General features: G+C 44.0%; 1 protein-coding gene across 3 annotated transcripts in view; it reads left to right on the top strand.

The window, feature by feature from the left end:
• The window catches only part of RGL1 (ral guanine nucleotide dissociation stimulator like 1), a 163,529-nt gene that overhangs the window by 35,457 nt on the left and 105,582 nt on the right, over positions 1–22,490 (top strand). The window contains exons 1-2 of one of the 3 annotated variants that reach the window (XM_077763257.1): positions 7–61; positions 1,047–1,157. The exons of 1 other annotated variant lie outside the window; for it this stretch is intronic. In XM_077763257.1, coding sequence (XP_077619383.1) covers positions 35–61; positions 1,047–1,157 — 138 coding nt within the window. In that variant the 5' untranslated portion in view covers positions 7–34. Of the gene's footprint in view, positions 1–6; positions 62–1,046; positions 1,158–22,490 lie in introns of those variants that run through there. One more of the 3 variants, XM_077763256.1, reaches the window with a different exon arrangement.

Here is a 22,490-nt window from a genome sequence, read left to right on the forward strand (position 1 = left end):
ATGCCGCGGCCGCGGACCGAAGAGAAAACTGAGAATGAAATTGCTTTGGCAAGCTAAAATGGTAACGAGAGCTCTGCCTTCTCCCGAGGCTTCTCTGGTGGGGAACCTTCTGCCGCTTTCTCGGGGCGTGTTCTGGACTCCCTCGGAGCGGACGGGGCCATCCGACCCCCTGCTTGGGAGCCCAGGCTGCCTCGCTCCGCTTTGTACGCTTTCCTCTCCGCGCGGCACCTACTCGCTCGGCTGTTGCCTCTGGTGTGTCCTGGGCAGATGTTGGTCGGGAAGGGGAAACTTTTAAGGACAGAGGACTGTTCGCCGGGGTGAGCCCGGGAGCGCTCCCGCGCCCCGGCGGCTCTTTAACACAACTCGGGCTGTCGCTGGGGACGTGGAAGTCCAGGGGTCGACGCGCGCCCCGTCCTTGCGGCTGCATGATGATGTGTTGCTTTTTCTGCACTTGCCAGATTAGTTTCCGGAAATAAACACTTTTTACCCCCGACCCCGCTAACTTTTTGGTCCCAGCACAGCAAGAGGAGAACAAGACACGGGAAGCATTTCACTTCCAAAAGGAGTCCGGGCTCTTGGCATCTCAGACACTTGTTTGTGCCTGAGTTTAAAATGTAGTGTGCTCAAATAACCGAGCCACTTATAAAAGTAGTACAGACTTAGTACCAACGAATTATTTTTCCTTTCACTCAAGTGGGGGGTGGAGGAGGCGGTAATCAGGATTAAATCACAGTGTTGTAAAGGAGGAAAAAAAAAAAAAGACTTCAGAAACCCCCTAAGCTATGTGAGTGAGTGTAGGAAAAATAACTACATGGAAAAGTCCGGGGATCTTGATACCACAGGAAAGGGCTGGGGTCCAAGAAAATTTCAGCATTCCCTCTATCGCAATGTGTCTTGTATTGCTCTGATTGTAATATTTATTTTGAACAGCCCATCTTGTGCCCCAAGTGCTGGTGTAAGCAGGAAAGCAGCTGGGATAGATTGTGGTTAGCAGAGAGGAAAAAAAAAATATTCTTTTTCTTTCTCTTTATCCCATCCCCTGGCAGAGCTCGATTCAGGACTGGGGTGAAGAGGTAGAGGAAGGAGCTGTTTACCATGTCACCCTCAAAAGAGTCCAGATTCAACAGGCTGCCAATAAAGGAGCAAGATGGCTAGGGGTGAGTACAGCTGGAGACGCTGTGAACTTTGGCGCCGCAGAGTTTCTTGTTCTGTGAATATCATTATTATTTAGCAGAGGCAGGCTTTTATTTTTTACCCCCTTCTTCTTTTCTCTTGGCCTTAAAAAGGAAACTGCCAATGAACCGACTGTTTGCACTAGCTGTTCAGGTCTGTTTTTGTACTTAATGTTTTCCAAAGCATCTTCCCTAGATTTGTCAATAATTCAGAGCCTCTTAGAAATCTTGAGGCTTTTGGTGAATAGAGTGGGGGTGGCGTGGCAGAAAGTGACACGCAGTGACAAGGACCAGAAAGCAGCGCTCTGTGAGGCGAGAGCCAGAAGCAGTTTTGCCCAGATGGCACCTTTTTCTCTCGCCGTCCTCCTCCGGCGGATGCTGGAAGCCCCTCTCCTCCTCCTGGACCTCTGCTACGTATCCAGGATGCTCAGGGGACAGACCGTTCCAGATCTGCCGCCTGCCGGGGGAGGTGGTAGATCTCTCGTTGTTAGCTCCTTTCCGCGGCCCGCAGGAGACCAATGCACACATAGTGTCCACGACTTCGTTTGCAGCGTGCACAGAGTGCTGGGTCTTTGGAGAGTCACTGCTTCCACAAACGAGGACTTTTTTCCGCCAAGCTTCTAAAATCTTGGTTGAGATCATGTGAGTTATCTGTTCGCACCTAATGGCTCCTTTAGCACATCCCAGTGAGAAATGGAAAGCTTGGCGAAAAGGATCACGACTCGGGGCAGATATCAACATGTGGAAGGTTGAAGGAATTCTTGATCTGGAGCTAGAAGTAATCCTCAGAGAGAGCAGTGAGAGGTGATACAAAAAGCCTTGAGAAACAAGATCCGTGTAGGCTGGGGAGAGGGGAGGAAGTGTGGCCTCACCTGGCCTAGTGCTAACAGCACGCAGGCTTCACGGGGGATGGGCTTGAGAGCAATGAAGATTGGGCACTTGCATCCGATCTCCACTGGCTTTGGGTTTCACAGAATTCAGTGTTTGAGCCGCATTCAAAGGCGGAATGTGAAGGAGGACAGGAAACAGAAGTGCCCAGGCCCTCACGTTGAGACCAGAGGCGACATGTTAACTTAGAACTCCCTGAGTTTAAGGCAGGATGGCCAGGGGCCGTGTTCTGCTCCGCTCGGGGTCCACTGGTCTGCTGGCGCAGGCGTTCATTGCTCTGGGCTTCCCCAGCTGCCTCAACTCAGGCCTTTCCTGCTCTGGACTTGGGGCCGAGGTACCTCCCAGTAGAACAGCGGACTGTTAGTCACATCTGCGGGTGTGGCCTGGAAAGGGAGGAATCTTTCCTTTGAAGCCCGGAGGTCTTAACTTATCCAGCAGGAACCTTACTCGGAATATGACTTTCAAAAGCATCAGGTGCCTCCCCAGCGGACCTGATGGGGAAAGCAGAACCGGAGTCCTGGCAAGTCACTGCTTTGGTTTGGGGGCTCGTGTGCACGCATTATATTTAAATGTGGTATTGATGTGGCGTGGCTTGTCTGGGTATTTCAAAGTGATCCACAAGTTCTAAACCAGCTGCCTTTCAAAGGGTCATTACATTTCCTGATGCTGGGTTGTTCCTCTCTCTCTAAGGAGACCAGTGTTGCTTGGGTGACAGTTTTAGTTTTCAGCCAAACAGAGCGGCAATGAATGACTAAGTCACGGGGGAACGGAGGGGTTAACTCTGTTGGCTCCAAACGCAGAGTATGGTTCGCTGAGATGTTCATAGTTATGAAGTGATTCTCACTGACTTTCTGTTGCTGGGCTCCTCTTCTCTCCCTGCTCTCAGTGTGCTCACGTGGATCCAGAGTTCAGAGTTGGTTCACCCTGGATTTAGCAGGAGAGCTGAAACATTGAGAGGGAAGACAATGTGAAAAGATTTCTTAGAATTGATAGAAGAATCTGTGCCTTCCCCTCCATTGCAACAAAGTGTGGTTCGTGGCTACCCTCCCAGACCTCAAGAGCATATGCTTGGGAACTTTCCAACTCTGATCCCACGTGATTCCTTGTCTTAGGTGTCCTGTTGGGAAGCTCTGTTTTTGTCCTTGGAATTCCAGACTTAATTAAATGCGACTCAACCAACTGAGCCATAGTAATTACAAAACCCTTCTTTTTAGGACTGAGTGGCTTCTCCATATTTGTTTGCCTACATTCCAGGAGCCCTTCCAAAATTCTCCAAAGCAACCAGTTTTAGAGTGAACTAGAGATTGAGGTGAGGGTATTACTGAAGTATGTCAATAATCGTATGAGGAAGGTGGTGTGGTGACATCTTTTCTTCCCCCCACATCAGGAAACTAATGCCTAGAGAGGTTAAATTGCTTTTTGGGTCACATAGCTAGGAAGTCGTAGAGGTTGGATTCGAACCCAGTTGGTTAATCCCTTGCTGCCAGGAGCTGCCTGGAACTTTCAAGCCATTTCCATAATAGTGGAAGAGAACATTGGCTCAGAAGACCAAAGATGCTTATGGTGTACTTTTTGCCTAGATCCTTCCCGTGGTGCAGGACTTGAGTGATGCGACTTTCTCTTCTTTACATTCTAAATGATAATTTTTTTGAGATATTTGTTGTGAGGTTATGCATCCGATTGATAAACTCTCCATTTTGGATGGATAGAGTATGGTGCACCAAAGGTATTAATGAGATTACGTAGCACACGTGGGTGGGCATAGCTCTCATTACAGGTCTGTAAAACATATTTTAAAATCCTAAAAGACTAAGCACAATTTTTGTATTTTCTAGTACTTAGATTGCAAAACATAATTAAGATTCAGTTTGGAAAGGATAGCAAAAATAATGACACATCCTTAGATGGGAAGTATCGTACCACCCAAAACATTTAGAACATTCTTTTTTGGTTTGTTTGTTAAATTTTGTGTTTTGTTGACCTTTTGATGTAAAACCCTCTGCCTTTGGTTGTAAAATATACAACAGAATATGCCAGGTTTACATGTGGCTGCAGCTTTGCCTCTTGACAGTGAAGTTATATTGGAAAACCAAATATTATTGAAATACTGACCCCATTTTCCCTTTATAATAACTTCTTAGCCTAGAATAATAACTTTTCCTAGCTGTAGCCCTCAAGGAGAAATGGCTCCAATTATGTCATAGAATCATAAAACCTCAGGATTGGAAGGGACATTAAAAAGTCATTTCATCCAACCATTCAATTAGCTTGTAGAATGTTCAGTAGTTTTTGGAAGAGCAAATGGTCAAAACTGGTAATTTTTCTTTTTTTTTCTACTGTTTAAAAATTTTTCTTTCATAGTTTATTGTCAAGTTGGTTTCCGTATAACACCCAGTGCTCATCCCAACAAGTGCCCTTCTCCATGCCCATCTCCCCCTTCCCTTCTCCCCCAACCCCATTAGCCCTCAGTTTGTTCTCAGTATTCAAGAGTCTCTCATGGTTTGCCTCCCTCCCTCTCCCCAACTATTTTTCCCCTTCTCTTCCCCCATGATCCTCCATTAAGTTTCTCCTAATCCACCTATAAGTGAAAACATATGGTATCTGTCTTTCTCTGCCTGACTTATTTTGCTTAGCAGAACACCCTCAAGTTCCATCCATGTTGCTACACATGGCCAGATTTCATTGTTTCTCATTGCCATGTAGTATCCATTGTATAGATAAACCACATCTTCTTGATCCATTTGTCCGTTGATGGACACTTAGGTTCTTTCCATGTTTTGGCTGTTGTTGAGAGTGCTGCTATGAACATTGGGGTCCATGTGCCGCTATGCATCAGCACTCCTGTATCCCTTGGGTAAATTCCTAGCAGTGCTATTGCTGGGTCCTAGGGGAGTTCTGTTGTTAATTTTTTGAGGAACTTCCACACTGTTTTCCAGAGGGGCTGCAAAAACTGGTTATTTTTCTTTGGCCTCAGTGTTGTGGTTTTATATGGACAGTGATATGTAGAAATGATTGGAGGAAACATCAGTATTCTCTGGAAGCAAGAAATGTACCAATTTAGGAAGAGTACTCAGATGGACAGAGGATAAGGATTCCACTGTTAGGGAAGGGAGCTTAGTGTCAGGAGCTCAGTCTGCTGTCCTCACAAAATGACAGGTATAAGGTATAGAAAAATGCACCAGGACTAAGATAAATTCAGAGTGGGGATATTTGTTTCATAAGCAGGATTGGTAGTGGCTGGTCACCTCAGCAAGGTTTGTGGGGTGTGGAATAGTCAGTGGGTGGTCACATGGCTATTCTCAGTTTTATGCATCTGTGGTTATGTGGTCCTTGTGGTGGGGCCCCAGTTCCTCCCTTCATTATGTCCTGCATTTATCACCCTGTCTCCCACAGAGGCCCTTGTTGGGTTGAGTTAAAATGCTTGCTCTCTGGGAGGCTGGCAAAGATAACAAATTAAGACAGGAGAAAGCAGAATATATTTAGAAATAAAGGGAACCAGAAATCTGCTATAGAACCTAGTGTTTAGGATGAACTGTGGCCTGTCTGTGGGTCATATGGGTCAGTGGCAAGATAAGCACTCGTCACATCTGGATCGAGAAGTTGACCCTCGCTTGGATCCACTGTTTGGCTTAACTCTACCCGGTGGTTTGGTGGTGTTGCTCTCCATGTTGCCTTCCAATAGTTCCTCAAGTTTCCAGCTAACTTCACTTATGGGCAGCTTCTTTGATCTCCCACGCCTAGAGGAGACACTCCTTCTGCATGTTCCTGAGCATTCTCGAATTCTCTGTCATGCAATCACCTCACTCTGTTGTAATTGTCTGTTTATTTGCTTGACTCTCCCACTAGACAAAAAGGTTGGCCAAGTGTGAACTGTGGCCATCTAGTTGGCAGAAACTCAACAAATGTTTGTTGAATGAATGGATCAAGCTTCATCCCTTTTGGGAGACTAATATTGTCTTGATAAATATGAATGTATGGGTTGCTCCTTATTTAAAATGCAATGAGCACGAAGATGTTAGCTTATAAAGAAGAGGAGGGGCATGTGGGAGCGAGAAAAATCAATTAGGTGATGATTATAGCTCTCTTAGCATTCTTTCTGGAACAAAGCAGGGCACAAACAAAGGTAGTGATTATTCATTTTAAGAAAAAAACCCCACAGTAGTGAATTAACTAGACCGTTCCCCAGTGCCTTTTAAAAGCAGTAGACCCCGCTGCACTTGTCTTACTGCTGAATGTTGAAGAAAGAAAGGCGATGCATGAGTTAAAAAGCTTTGGCAAGCATTACAACTGTGTGTGGTTGGGAAGCTCAGGGGCGGGACTTTAGAACTGTAAGGAGATAAGCCCTCGAGGAGCGCTTGGTTTACAGTTGGTCATCCATGTTTCCATCTAGGAAAACAGGCTCGTGGGCTGCATTCTTCTTGTCTAGCGGAATGTTGAATTTAGGCTTTCGAAGTAAATTTCAAAATTTAGCAGCCATCTGTAAATGAACCAACTCCTCTTTTTCAATTTGACCCCGGGGAACACGTTTCTAAAACAATCCACTAATACGGCAGCCTACACGGACCAAGAAAATACAGTCTATTTCAGTTGCCTGAGATATTGTGCGGGATCCTTTCACTGCTTTACAAATCTCTTGGGATCTGCGCAGGGGCTATTTAGCCTGTAATTAAGAATATGTAGTTAGTTCAACAATTTGGGTGACACTCGGCCGAGTCCTAAATGTGTGTCTACCCATGGCAAACACATAGTAGTGTAAATATAAGAGGGGCATTAACTCCTTATACTTAAAGTATACATTCTGTGAAGTCAATATTATGAACATATTTTATTCTTATTTCTGTGCAATTATAAAGAGAAAGTTTCTTGAAGTTTTAAATTTAGAAGGAAAGGGAGAGCAATATGGCAAATACTGTGCTTTTCTCCTTCAGTGCTTCGCTGAAATGTGTCTCTGCCCCGTTTTATTTTAGTTTCCTTTGTCCATGGCATACGTTCGTTCCACACCTCCGCCGTCTAAATAATTAGAATCTCATGGTGATTGTCTTACACATTTTATGTTAAAATATGCCATAGCAAGACATTAGCATGTCTACCACGTTATACTATGGGATACCATGATATCATATCATGATATGGGGAAAAATAAAAGGTTTCCGTAAACAATGCAAGGAAAGTATTGGTTAAATGGAGGAAGATATGGGAAAAGAGAAGATTTCTGCAAACAGAGCAAGGAAAGAATTGGTTAAATGGCAGGGGTGGGTGGCAGGAATACCAACTGTTGCCTCATTCCATTGGAAAAGCTCAGCTAGTTCAAGTCTGGGTTGTCGATGGGTGTGGGTATCTCCAGAGCTGATATGGAGTCTGGAGTTTCTGACAGTTTCTGGGTCCTCTGCTAATAAACACATCCAGCACGAACTTCCTCACTGGCGTTGTTGCATGTTTGTTTGTATGATTCTGTCCTCTGTGTTTGGGTCAGCGAACCTAGCCTTCAATAGCACTCGTTTTNCCCCCACTGGAAACCTACATTATGCCAAATGCCATGTTAAGTCTTGGGAATCCAGACTTGCTCTGAAAGAACTTACAGGTAGTAGGGAAGGCAGAAACTTAATCTGATTACACCATATTGACGTAAGTTAGATCTGTACCGTGGGAGAGATCTGTGTGTTAGGGGAATCCCAGAGGGGAGCACATAAATCAGGTGGCAGGTGGGGGTGGGGGGGCGGCTCCAGGAAGGCTGCATGGAAGAGAGGGCCCTTTGGTGGAGAGTTAATAGCTGAGTAGGTGCTGGAGACAGGCATTCCAGTCAGGAGCACAGGGTGGAGGAAAGCATGGAGGCCGGAGGGGAGACCACTGTGTGAGGCTCAGCATGGGGAAGAGGAAGGTGACAGGAAAGGAGGCCGGAGGGAAGGGCTCAGCCACATCGCTGAGAGCCTGGTGTGCTGTGCTGTGGAGTTTGCTCCACCCTGAGTGGCAGACAGTCACTGAAGGGCCTTAGAGTGGCAGGGCCACATCTACAGTTGAGCAAGATGACGGACAGCTGAGGGGTGAATGCGCCGGAAAGGAGCCTGACTNAGTCTGGGAAGGAGGAGGCTGGGGGTGGGGGATGGGAGGCCTGACAGGCGTGGCTCTTAGGCACCCAGGCTTCAGAGGGCTTATCAAACACTGGGCTTTCTGGGCTCCGCACCAGCCTCTGCTCACTGGGTGAAATGTGCTGGGGGCTTCAAGTCAGGCTTCCTCTGCGTATCTGCTAGCAGATGCCTTCCTTCCTGTCAGAGAGGCCCTGCAGACCACCCGACCGTGTGCCTGACGTGTCCGTCCAGGGACGCAATCACCTCGAGGCTCACTGTGGGCAAGGCAGCAGGCTGAGCTTGGTGCTCAGATTCCAGAGAATTCTGAAGAGCTGGTGGTTTCTCTCTCTCTCTCTGTAAGTCTTCTGTTTCCCTACAAACTAAACAAATTATATCTGTAGGCCACAGAGAGAGAATAAATATGGAACCCACAGGCCTATGATTACAGAGCTATATTTTAGAAAACAACAGTTAAAACTTATAATTGTCATGTTAGAGACACAAGAAATTTTATGGTTGGATGTCTTGGTCTTTCCCCCCTCGCTGCTCCCTGCTTTAACCCCTCTTTGGCACAGTTTGTCCCGGGTGCTGGCATCACCGTTCCTGGAGGCTCATCTCACTGCTGATTCCACTCATGTAAAAGAAAAAAGTTGGTAAGAGCTAATGTTTCCCTAGTTTACCACTGCCACAGTCTCAACCTCTCTCTCTCTCTCTCTCTCTCTCTCACATACACAGGGCCTAAATTGAAATGTCTTTTCACATTTTATTTATTAAGATCTCCCGCATCTTCGAAGGCCTCTTTTATCTCATTATTCAAAGCCTGACTTTGTCATGGTTTTGCTTGTTTTCCCCTCAGTTGTGTCATTTTTCTGATTAACTTGTACTATTTAGGAACTGTCTTTTTTTTTTTAAATATATATATTTTTTAAATTTCTAGGATAGAGAGAGAAAGACAGCATGAGCAGGGGAGGGTCAGAGAGAGAGGGAGTCACAGACTCCGAAATAGGCTCCAGGCTCTGAGCTGGCAGTCAGCACAAGAGCCCGACGCGGGGCTCGAACCCACAAACCGTGAGATCATGACCTAAGTGAAAGTCGGAGGCTTAACTGACTAAGCCACCCAGGCACCCCAGGAACTGTCTTTGGTTTACAAAGAGTAAAAACAGAGGGAGGGAGGGAGGGAGGGAGTAAAGGAAGCCAAGCTGACGGCATGAGGTAGAAGACACCACCTGGGAGAAGGCTCAGTCAGTCTTGGGAACTGACTTGTGAATCATTCGCCACCGGTCCTTTTGGCTTAACGTTGGAGGAATACCTGTTCCTTTCCGCTGATGTGGCTGCAGATTGTGTCCCCGTGGTTGGGGTTCCCCAAAGCCGTCTTCTCCTTTCTGTCCTGCAGGGCATGACTTCTAAGGGGGTGGGAGGCTGCGGTGTCGGTGGTTTCCATGTATTTTCGTCCTCACAGACTCCTTACCCTACGTTTTCTAGCATTTCATCGCGTGTGCCCATCTGTGGTCCGTTCACCGGAGTTTGTTTCCACACCGTTAATCTTGTCCCACGTAAACCTTCCCAGGCATTTTGTTTGTTTGCTCCTTTCCGCAGAGAACTGGGCAAGTCAACTTTTTCCTTGATTCCGTTTCCTGCTGATTTCAATATCCATTCTCCTCTTTTGTAAAAGTGAAGCCAAGGCCGAGTCTTTCCAGTTTCATAATTCTAAAGAAAACTGGAAGACCAAAGACAAAAGTTTCTTGCTAAAAGTAGGATGTCTTTGCTCAGTAATATCAACTGGGGCTCCCCGGAGCCCTCCTGTCCCCACTCTTCCCTACTTATGTACCCTCGCCATGCCAGTAACTTCTGTCGCTGCTGGTGACGAAGCTAGGCTATGTGGGCAATTTTTATCTAACAAAAGATCATTTAATGGATTTAAGTACAAATCATTGAAACTGGATTAGATATTAGCTGAAAATACTTTAGTACTCGTGACTCTTCCAATTAAGACTGCAACACTTGAAATTGTTCCTTGAGATAACTGATACTCCTAAATAGAAAATTCAGGAAGCCGGAAGCATTTGGTTAGTTTGTGAAGCACACGGAAGACATTTGCTATTTTCTACCCACATGTTGAGCCTTCCCCCTCCCCCATGACACAACACAATGAGCGTATCTATTTTAAAAACGACTTAACCAAGTGGCTTTTTTTTTTTTTAACAGAGAGAGAGGGTGCAAGTGAGCAAGGGGCAGAGAGAATCCCATGAGGCAGGGAAAGAGAGAGAGAGAGAAGCAGGGCTCACCCAAAGTGGGGCTCATGGTTTTTGCCGGAAGTGGGGCTTGAGCTCACCCAAGGTGGGGCTCAAACTCACAAACTCACAAACCATGAGATCATGACCAGAGCTGAAGTTGGACACTTAGCCAACTGAGCCACCCAGGCACCCATGACTTAACCAAGCTTTAATATGGCCCCGAACTGTCAAGGCCTGGATGGGGTATTTGCCTATGGTTCTTTCTCCTCAGTTGGAGCCTTGGCAGGAGCAGCACCTTCTGGTTGCTCTTCCTCTCTGCAGATATTTTCAGCAGGAGCTTTGGTGGAGGGAGGTCCCAGAGCACCGGTGAAGGGCCACTAGTTAATACTACTGTAAAAACTTTGTATGGGTGACAGATGGTAACTACGCTTATAATGGTGAGCATTTCATAGTCTATGTACTTGTCAAATCATGATGTTGCACACCTGAAACTAACATAGTATTGTATGTCAGCTATACTTCAGTTGAGGGAGAGAGAGAGAGAGCGAGCAAGTGGGAGCGCACCTGTGCTCCGGAACCAGGCAGACCTGAATTCAAACTCGCCCCTGCAACATCAAGCTGTGTGGGCTTGAGCTGTGGAGTTACTAACCCTCTTTACATCTGACTTGCTCACCTGTTGGAAGAACACCAGCACTACCTTCCTTCCTGACGGGGTTACTGTGATTAGTGAATGAGTTACGTATGTAAGGTGCTTGGCATGGTGACTAGGATACACNCTACTTGTACCATGAGGGACAATTATTGTTTAGGCTCCAGTTTTTCACATGTAAAATTGCTTCGGTTTTCCTAGATGGTTAATTGATTGGTGTGCTTTTTTTCATGCTTTAAAAAGTATTTTACCACCTAACAATTATATTTGATATTTCTGACCAAAAAATAGGAGGGTAGGAAACCACTTTTCTGTGTTGGTAAGCATTATGCTAATCATCCCTGGTTAGGCATACTTTTAGGATGTTAGCAAATTGTGTTTGCACCGTTTGGACTAAGCCTGGTAAGTGCAAATAAGTCAATGACACACATTGATTAGCAGATGTAGTGCTTGGGCCCCAAACTAGAAATGACCTGGATTGCTCCTGAGGCAGTAATGTGGCTTTGTAAATCTTCATTTCCTCATCTGTGAAATGGGGAAAATACCTGCTTTCCCTTCTGCCTGGGGATGTTGTGAGGATCATATGAGTTAATGTATATAAGAGTGCTTTCTTTTTAAATATAATTTTTAAATGTTTACTTATTTATTTTTGAGAGAGAGAGAGCAGGGAAGGGGCAGGGAGAGAGGGGGACAGAAGATCTGAAATGGCGTCCGTGCTGACTGCAGAGAGCCCTGCATCGGGACCATGAGATCATGACCCGAGCCAAAGTCAGACACTTAACGGATCGAGCCCCCCAAGCTCCCCTATAAAAGTACTTTTTAATACACAAATTACTATACTAATATAAGGATAGTCGTATTGCCATTATTTAACTTAAAGTCATTTCTTTTTTCTCTCTTTCCTCACCACCTAAGTGTTTGATGGACACATGGTTTGTTCCTTAGTCTTCTCTTTCTTCTCCATCCCAGAGAGAATCTTTTCTACACTTTTTTCATCCTATTTGCTATTTACTTTAAAGATATCTTCGTGTTCAGCCAGGAGTAGCATTTCCTTTGCCACTACTGTTGTTACTACCAGTATTCTACGTGCATTGAAAGTGCAGACAAGCCTTCTCTCTATAGATTGGATGTGGGGAAGAAAATACCTGTATTCACAGAAGTCTAAATAAATGCAGTGAATATTTTACATATGAAAACTTTCTTCATTCTCCTTCTTATTGTCTCCAGGATGATTTTTCAATTTTTGTTTTTTTAGGCAATGGCTATTGGTTTTGATTCTTCCTTTCTTTCTGGTACTTTTAATTTGGTGCAGGGAAGGGTGGTAAAGTTAATGCACCAAGGAATGGAAAGTGCTTCCAGCCTTCCAGAGCTGCTGCAAAATCAAAGCTTGATTTGAGGCCAAATACTGATGTGGGACTTGAACTCATGACCTCATGCCAGAGGCAAGAATGTTACCAGCCGACCCATTCTGACCCTCATAAGCTGTAGGCATTTAAAATCCTTTCTTTGACTAGTACTATTGTGGCTTTCTGTGGTTTTTCCTCTCTTGCAGCCTCTTCCTACAGCGTTCCTGGCTTCCCTGTTAGGAATACAATTTTAGTTTTAAGATCTTTTTTTTCTCACTGCCTTTCCATTTGCCGTTTTCAAGTTGCTTCCTTCTTGCTTTCCATTTCTCCTGTGTGAGTTCCTTTTTTGTTGTTCCTGTCCTTCCTGTCCTTCTTCTGGATTAAAAATAGCCTCCAGGGTCTTTGGCTGCTTGCCCACGAACCTGACCTTCCTTGTATTCATATAGGGATCCCCCTGAGCATCTGAAGATCCTTTCCTCCTCTCTCAGGGTTCTTGAACCCCAGCATCCCTTCCGTGTTACTGGCACACATTCTCAGCTGACTTATGGGCTAACTGACCCTTGTACTCAGAGCTGTAAATGAAAGTTAAATCTCTTGTATGAAGATGCTGAACAAGTAACTTGTTCACGTTAAGCGTTACTGATAAACACTGAATTCTCTCTGCATCTGCTGACTCTGTGTGTCGTGCTACAGGAGATGGGACTCTTGTGCACTGACTCAAGGTACATGTTTAACGTTCTTCTATGTGCGAAGCAGTGACTCTGATCAGCTGAGCCCCAGGAAGCAGCTTCCATCCAACTTGCTGCTCCGGGCATCGCACAGGGACCTGCTGCCATTTTGCTCCCACAGAAATGTTTCTTAAAGAGCTGAAGTTGATTAAAATGTTTCTTCACGAACATTCTTTGATTAGTGTTGGAGGATTGTGATATTCTTTACAAAAATGACTTTCTATGTATCGACTAGACAGTCCACCAGTGAGTGTCTGCCTAGGGGATAAAGGCTGGTGCAACGTCGGATGGCTGGGCCAAAACGTGACGCTGGGCAGCAGCTCTGATTTCAGCCCCAAACCATAACCCGAACTCCTTGTTTTGCTGAGAGTTACAGCAACAGGGTTGATGGAGGTTTAAAGGTTTCCTTCCTTCTGTCCCTCTGGCTCCCTATGCGGTTAGGTCTCAAGAGATGAACTAGCCCTGTTCTGACTTGAGAATCCAGAGTTATGGATTTCATTGTCAACAGTGACGGCCACGTCTATGTGCAGCCCTGCCTTCCTCCAGTCACTGCTTATGCCACTATCAGCCTGAAGAGCTTTTCTGTTCCTTGATTGACTGATGAACTCCTGCTTACCTTTCAAGTCCCAGCTCAAATATCGTCTTTACTCTTCTACCCTTCCTGATCCCTTTTCTGGAATAATTACCCTTTCTTTCATCTGGGTCTCCTTAGCGCTTTACCAAAAGCTCTATTACAGCACTTAACACAACGTAGCCTTTTATTTTATTCTTTTTTCCCCCTTTGCCCTGTTCATTTGTGCACTTCAGGGGTGGGGACCATATTTAATCCATCTTTGTATTCTCATCACCTGGGACTATGTCTGAGACACACTCAGTACCCAGTAAGCATCTCAAAAAATGTTTGACCTTATCTCTGTTATAAAATGTGTATCTTTATGATATTTTCTTTTTTCTTTTTTTGCTATTTGGGAATGTTGTGAATCCCATTTTCTGAAACAAAAAGGAAAATATAGAATAAGCCAGATTCAATGCTTATTTTAAACTTCAACTAATGACACAATGAAAAAGGAAGGTGCTGCTTTTGGCTCATTTTTGTTATTTTTTAAGTTTATTTATTTTGAGAGAGAGAGCAAGCAGGAGAGGGGCAGAGACACAGAGAGAGAGGGAGAGAGGAAAAGAGGAAGAGAGGGAGTGGAAAAGAGAGATAGAAAGAGAGAGAAAGAACATGAGCGCTGAGTGGGGGCAGGGGTGGGGGGCAGACAGAGAGAGGGAGAGAGAGAATCCCAAGCAGTCCCCCCACTATTATCACAGAGCCCTATGTGGGGCTCCTTCTCATGAACTGTGAGATCATGACCTGAACTGAAATCAAGAGTCAGATGCTTAACCGACTGAGCCACCTAGGCGGCCCTTATTATCATTTCTTGACTACACATTTCATGATCTTACGAAACTTAACTGTAATGGTGACCTCTACAGATGGAATGACGTGGTATTTAGAGTTTTAATCCATGAGCTTTGTGGTGACATACAGTTTTGAGTCATGGGTCGAAGATAGACTTTAGGGAACCCAATTTCTGCTTTGAATTCCAAAGTTATTTTACATGGGGTTTTCAGATATCTTATGTCTTAATCTGTTGGTTCCAATTTGCTTCAAGCTTGCATTGACCCAGTATCAAGCCAATTTGGCTGTGCTCTGTGCAACACACTTCTGTAAAAGGGTCTGATACCCTCCATGCACACAAGCACCAAGGTTATGCACGTGGTGATGAGGTCTCGCCGAGATTTTTGTGGCAGGCTTGTGCAGGGCACTGTGCCAGGGTGTGCTCTCCTTACCAGGATTCACTGGCAAAAGCGACTTAAAAATATGTGACATAAATTGTATGTTATTATATAAACATATTATCTGTATACTTCTCCATTTTCACATGTAAGACTCAACTTCCTTTGCTCTCTTTTACCCTCTCCAACTTTCCCCTTCCCTGTGGTCTTGCATTCTTAACTCCTATATTTCTTCTTCAAGCGGAATGCAAAGCCTATGCTGAAAGTTTTCAGAATTGTAGCTGTTGTTAGGTGTTTTCATTCAGACTGTCCCAATGTCATTGGCTTCTGGCAAGATCAAGTTTTCTGACTGCTTCTGACCCTTCTTGCCTTTTGATGGAGTGTGCTTTCTTTACCTTTTCCTTTGCATAGGGATTTGGTGGCGTATATGTTTGTTTCGGACAGAAGGAAGCACCTTTTATTTTTATTTTTTTGTTAAAGTTTATTATTATTTAGGAGAGAGAGTGTAAGCAGGGGAGAGCGGCAGAGAGGGAGAGGGAGAATCCCAAGCTCTGTCAGCATTGTCAGTGTGAAGTCCAATGAGGGGCTCAATCTCATGAACCCTGAGATCATGACCTGAGTCAAAATCAAGAGTCAGACACTTAACTGAATAAGCCACCCACACACCCCGAAGCAAGCAACTTTTAAAGTAATTCTTAGTTATTCTGTAAAAAAATTTTTTTTAACATTTATTCATTTTTGAGAGAGAGAGAGAGAGAGAGACTGAGAGCGGCGGGGGGAGGGGGAGCAGAGAGAGAGAGGGAGACACAGCATCTGAAGCAGGCTCCAGGCTCTGGCTGTCAGCACAGAGCCCGACACGGGGCTTGAATCCACAAACCACAAGATCATGACCTGAGCCGAAGTCGGACGCTTAATGGACTGAACCACCCAGGTGCCCCATAAAGTTATTCTTAAAAAAGTGATACACTATCCCCACAAGTGGGGATAAGCACTGTTTGTTATATGGAAACCAACTTGACAATAAACTATTTGTAAAACAAATAAAAAAAAAAAGTGATACACTATAATATGTATTTTTTTTCAAAGAGAAAAAGTCATAACCCTCCTGCTCTCACACAGTTGTTTATGCTTTTGCTTTTATCCTCCAGTGTCCACCCACATAGTTGCCATCATGCTATTTATTCAGTTTTTTAGTCAGCAAGATACATTTTTCAGAACAAATTCTCCGGAAGTTACTTTCTAGTTTACATCTTTGGTGACATTTGTTGTATTTCTGATGTCACAGACAAAAGAATGCATGTGGACTTTGTGTTGGAAGAGTTTCATGGTGATAGTCCTTATTATTGGTTAATAGGCTTCATTTCTGTTCTTTTTCCTTGTGAAATCTCCTGTCCTGTGTCAGGGCTCTGGAGCTTTCACAGGGAGCCTGATAGCGGAGCGAGCTGGCATGTGGGGAGTGGACCGCACGCACCCCTTTCTTCTGCTTGACACCGTTGTGTGTTCTGTGCTGGCGTGCCGGGGACCACAACTCTCCAGGGCTGCACTATTCAGCGAGGTAGCCACTAGCCACACGTGCCTATTGAACATTGGACACGCGGCTCGTCCGCATTGAAATGTTCTGTACATGTAAAACGCATACCAGATTTTGAAGACTTAGAATGAAGGCCATCATGTAAAATAGCTCGGTGAGTTTCTGCAGGGATCACATGCTGAAATGATAATATTTTGATATAACACGTTAAATGAAATATATTAAAATTAATTTCATCTGCCGCTTTTTACGTTTTTAAAATGCGGCTACTAGCAAATTTAAAATTACATGTTGTGACTGGTATTCTATTTCTATTGGTCAGTTGTTCTAAGGCCTTACATTTAAAAAGGCAGGATGTAGTTTATTAGTGGGTTCTGAAATCAATTCAGTGGGTCCAAAACTGGTATTTTAAAACTGGAATAGGACAGAAAAGAAAATATGAGAATGGCATTAGCATGAAACTTTTTGTTTTTAATACATGTGCGTCCTGTGTCACGTGTAAAATGTATCTTTTTGCTATGAATGATCATTAAAAAGGTTGAAAACCAATGTCGTAGGGTGGTCTAGCTTAATTTAGAGCGTTACTGTGCAGCCTGGCGTGCTCTGTACAAGGACAAGTTAGTCCCAGGGACGCTGTATCGATTTTCGGTCTGGTTGGCAGAAGCTCTTCTGGAACTTTTCAGCCAAACCAGACCCTGCATGAAAGCAAACCTGAGCATTGATGCTCAGCCTAGAAGCAGTAGCTACTTAGGACCATCCCAGCGGAAAGGCTGAACTGAGGCTAGCTGAGGCTCGCCGTCTGAGGTCTGGACCTGTGTGTCCAGCATCTCAGTGCTCCTTGAGCCTTGAGTGACTTTGTCTGATTAGTTTCTTCTTGGGACTTCTTCAAAGTTGTCTCGTGGGTGGGGATACTTTCTAAGAAGCAGGGTGGTTTCTTAATGACCTTGGAGCCAAGCTGGGTTGGCCAAGGTTCTTTTTGACCCTTAGATCTTCCACCCACCACGTCCTGTTGAACTCAGAAGAGACTGTACTCTAGGACCACATCGGTCCCCTTCCTTCCTGAGAGAAAACAAGATGTAGGGGCACTTACCAGGGCTCTGCCCATGACTGGGTTCTAAATAAAGGACCCTGAAAGCCACAGAGAGAGGAGGGGTAAAGGCTCCAGAAATGAAGTTTATGGGGTTGCATGGGCCTTGTATTTATTCTGAAAGTTGTAAAAATTCTTTTGGGCTGACCCATTTTTCCTTTCTTAATTAAAAAAAAATCTGGCAGGCAAGAGTAAGAAATGTAAAACATGTGACTAATGCTTCAGCTTTCTCTCCTAGAGCCAGATTCTTTAAAATTATACCTTAGACATGCTTGATGTTTTAAAAACAATTGCCCACAAAAGCCACCAAACATTTGTTTCTGAAACTTGTAGACTTTAGATGGCATCATTTTTAGGAAAGAGTCCAAAAAGCACAATATTTAGGAGTTACTGAACCGAAATCTTTTTTGGAGATTTTGCCCTGGTGAATTAGATTATCGTAGAAACTGGCAGAAGGCCAGGCAGCCTTTTGCCTTTATTTTGCTTGAGTATTTCCAGTCCTGTTGCTAGTCACCCAGAAATTTTGAGGGAGTTAGACTGAATGGTCTTCAAGATGAAAAGTGCTGTGATTCCAACAATGGACCGAATTGGCAATAAGGAACTGTGTTTCTGTTGACCTCTTGTAGTTCTTCGCTTACCACAAATCATTCATTCATTCATTCATTATTCATTTAAATTTGGGTCCATACTCTTGCCAAATATTTGCTCTTGACCTCTGTAGGGAACTCACAGAATTTTATTTTATTATTTAAAAAAATTGTTTTAATGTTTTTTTAAAATTTCTGACAGAGAGAGAGAGAGAGTGAGCAGGGGAGGGTCAGAGAGAGAAGGAGACACAGAATCTGAAGCAGGCTCTAGGCTCTGAGCTAGCTGTTAGCATAGAACCCGACGCGGGGCTCGAACCCACGAACCGTGAGATCATGACCTGAGCCAAAGTCGGACGCTTAACTGACTGAGCCACCCAGGCGCCCCAAGCTCACAGAATTTTAGAGCACTGGTCACATCGGATTTGAGGGCCTTTAAGGTCCAGTTCCTGCCTCCCTCTCTAGTGTTACTTCCTGTGTCTCACCTTGACACGCTCCTCACTTTAACCTAATGAGGGTACTTCCCTGATGTAGAGTCTTTTTTCCCCACTGTTGCCTCTTTGGAAATGTCTTCCTTTCCCCAAACATTCTTCTCTTTAAATCCCAGCCGTCACTCAAATTCCCATTCGCATGCCACTCTCCCATGAATCCACTCCAGTTTCCCAAAAGGTGATAAATTATCCCTTTCTGGAGCTCCAACACACTTTGTACTTCTCTCGTAACACCATGTGTAATCTTCCATTAGGTTGAACCATATGACATTGCCATATCTATAAGTTAAAAGCAGTTGAATATTGGCAATTTTATATGGTTCTTTTTTTTAAAAAGTATTTTATTTATTTTTGAGAGAGAGATAGAGATAGCATGAACAGGGGAGGGTCATAGAGAGGGAGACACAGAATCCGAAGCCGACTCAAGGCCCTGAGGTGGCCCTGAGCTGGCTATCAGCACAGAGCCCGATGTGGGGCTTGAACCCACGAACTGTGAGATCATGACCTGAGCTGAAGTCGGCCGCTCAACCGACTGAGCCACCCAGGTGCCCCTATATGGTTCTTTTTAATACTAGGAGTGTTCATGTTTAAATTCCTTCCATTAGGTCTCGTTGCAGATGTGTTATACTCATGACTATCGTTCAGCTGAGATTCCTTGGTCTTTTTAGTTCTGTAATGTTAATTGTTGTTAAACTACATCTCATTTAACCCGTACTTGGAGAGTTGATTTAAGAAAATCTAAATGTAAACAAATACCTATTTTTGTTAAATTTAATTGTGTTCGTTTTAGCTGGTTTTTCTAGTTTTTTTTCAAAATCTTCTAAAATTCTGATTCAGTAAGTCATTGTGTCAGCTATAGCTCTCAGTTGATTTTAATATGGTTTCATTTATTAAAATGATCCTTTAAATGATTCAATCAACATGGCCGATGAGAAAACCGTGTTATATTTCTGGAGACAGTCCCCACTGCTAACGGTGTTCCACAGTTAACATTGCTTCACCATTTAGCATTCCTTGACTATTTAATTTGGATACACGTCCAGCCAATGCTACATCTGTTGAACTCCTAGAGCTCCATTGTGTTTGTAAAGATCTAAGGAGAGCTTTGGTGGAATGGTTTTTTGAATCTGTGAGCATGTCTGTAGCATTCCATTACTTGCCTGGGGTCCTGATAAGATGGAAAGTTAGTTTGATATGATTTTTTCCCTCATGATTCATGTTTGCTCCTAGTGATCATTGCTTACAAGCCATCTGGGATATTGGCAACAATGGTTGGCAGGCAAAGCAGTCCATTGTTTCCAGTCTACCTTAATTCCTGTCTGAAATTGTTATGTTTTCTTGTTGCCATCTTTAGATACTTTTATGATTCTGTGCTTCTGTGAAGATTCCATTCATCACTATCATGATCATATCTGCTGGTTCTTTTAGAGCCCTTTCGGGTTATTTATCTAGCTCTGGAGACATGAAATTACTTAGAGGGCTAAGTGCTTCCATATTATCACCTTCTCCATCTTGGGCTCTAGTTTCCTCTTTACCATGCTGGTCCCACCCTTTCCAATTTGAAGATTATTTCCCTTGATAGTGAAGATAGAAGCATAAGGGGAGTGAAGTAGTTCTCTTTTCTGTGTTATCAGTTAACATAACCCCTAACCCCCTCCCTCCCATCAGCATTGAGCTGCTCCCTTCCTCATTCTTGATCCTAAAATAGCTGAAAAAGCTCTTTTACTTGACCTTGTCATTTTCACAAGACTCAGCTCATTAGGACTGTTATCTTTCATGTAACCATGGTTTCGATCTGTGCTACCCTAAGTCTACAGCCTTAATCATGGGGCCTTCTTTCTACCTCCAATAATTTGGAAGTCCTGTACAACCACCTTGATTTCTTCAGTTGCTTGCTTTTATTTCATATTTGGAATATTGGGCCTGTCCTTCTTGAATCTTCTCTCCTGTTAGAGAAGGTTTATACTAACTTTGAAAAAGCATTGTTTTCCTAAAGCTTGGGCTAGATGTCTGCCACACAGTCACTTTCTCCCAAGGTTTCTGTCAATTCTGCAGCAATCCATCCTCATTAGCGATCACAAGTGTGTCTGTTTTTCCTTCCTTCTATCAGCAGAGTAGATACAAACCTAGAGGACAGTATCGCTAGCTGTGGTGCCTGCTTGCGCAGTGAGAAGGGGGAGTCAAGGGTGGTTCTAAGAGAGCAGCCGTGTCATTAGCAGAAACTGGGAGCCTGGAAAGAAGAGCTTCTTTGTGGTGCTGGTGGGAGGGTGGGGGCATGCTTATTTCAAGTTTAGACATGGCGTGCTGGAGCTGTTTTCTGAATAGAAGAGATTCGGGATCAGGGGGTGTGTTTGGGTACCATTCACATGTAGGTGAGTGAAGAGGTGAGAATGGGTGATACAGAATGTGGAGTAAGGCTGAGCCCCAAGCTTGCATAATGCCATGCTCAGGAGGTCAGGAGGTAGAGAGCCGTTAGCATAGGAGTCAGAAGAAGTGTGTGTTAGGTCAGGCTAGTAATTCACTATGGTAGGATACAGGGGAGGCTAGAGTTTTAAGATGTTTAGAGGCTCATGTCCCCTAAAAAACAAGAGTAACACCCTCTTGCTTTTGGTTATTTCAGCTTTCCAGAAAATAGGTAAAACCTGAAAGTTAATAAAAAAGTTCTTTGAGTAACTGAACTAGCTCTCACTCTTTAGGAAAGACCATCATTCTTAATACATACCATGTTAACTCCTGATACTTAGCAAAGTTGGCTATTTATATAGAGTCATGATGAAGTTTTTTGTTTACACTTGTATAGATGTAGCACATTTGGAGAGAGAGAGAGAGGCAGACACACTCATGATAATAACACAGGCAACCCGGTAGAAGGTTGTGTTCCCACGTCAGTGAGGCCTTCTGTAGCTATCCATTTAACTTGCACCCCCTCACCCTCCACCCCGCCATGCACCTCTTCTCACCACTAACCACTGCCTAGTATACCTTTTCATTTGTTATTGATCGATCACCTCTCTCCTGCATTAGAAAGCCAGCTCCACGCATTGAGTGTTGGTTCTCCGCCCTCTCTTCCCCCTCCCTGCCACTGTCTTCCCAGAATCTAGAACAGCACCTACAGATAGAAAACACAAGACGTATTTGTTCAATAAATGAGGGTAAGAAAGTAAAGATGATTATACGTGCATGTGAACCAGAAAGGTGGAGGTATTTGGAATCATTAGGTTTGGAATAAGCCCTACTATGTCAGTGTCTTTAGGGGCAGATACCATAGTCCCTTGCAATACTGGTGGCCTACTGAGCTATGAATGAAAGGTTTGATTTTGCTCAGGATGTTCTACTTCCAAAGGCAGAAAAATAACACATTTCAGAAACATTATTTCCATCAAATAAATATTTTTAATAGTGGTGTTTAAAAGATCCCTCATAGGGAAAACAATTCCTTCTGTGTTGAACGTTAAGTTTCGCTGTGTAGGATCACTATTACATGATTGAAACGTACGGTTGACCCTTGAACAACACAGGGGTTGGGGCACTGACCACCCACACAGTGGAAAATCGTGTATAACTTCGGACTCTCCCAACACTTTACTTACAGCCTACTATTGACTGGAAGCCTGCTGATAACATAAATAGTTGATTACACAGATTTCGTATGTCATCTGTGTTATATATTGTATTCTTAGAATAAAGCGAGCTAGAGAAACAGTCTTATGAAGAAAATCGTAACAGTACTGTGCTGTATTAATAAAAGAAAATATCCACGTAGAAGTGGACCCACCACAGTGGAAACCTGTGTTGCTCAAGGTCAACTGTATTACTTTCTTAAACATTTGATTTTTCCTTTCCCTCATTCACATCCTGAACAACTCCCTTCCAGATCCGCTGGAAGTTAACGCTTAAAGTGTTGCCTCCTTCCTTCCTAGTCCCAGAGGCCTTTGA

Source organism: Crocuta crocuta, unplaced genomic scaffold (assembly GCF_008692635.1).
Source record: "Crocuta crocuta isolate KB4526 unplaced genomic scaffold, BGI_CrCroc_1.0 scaffold3, whole genome shotgun sequence".
NCBI lineage: Eukaryota > Metazoa > Chordata > Mammalia > Carnivora > Hyaenidae > Crocuta > Crocuta crocuta.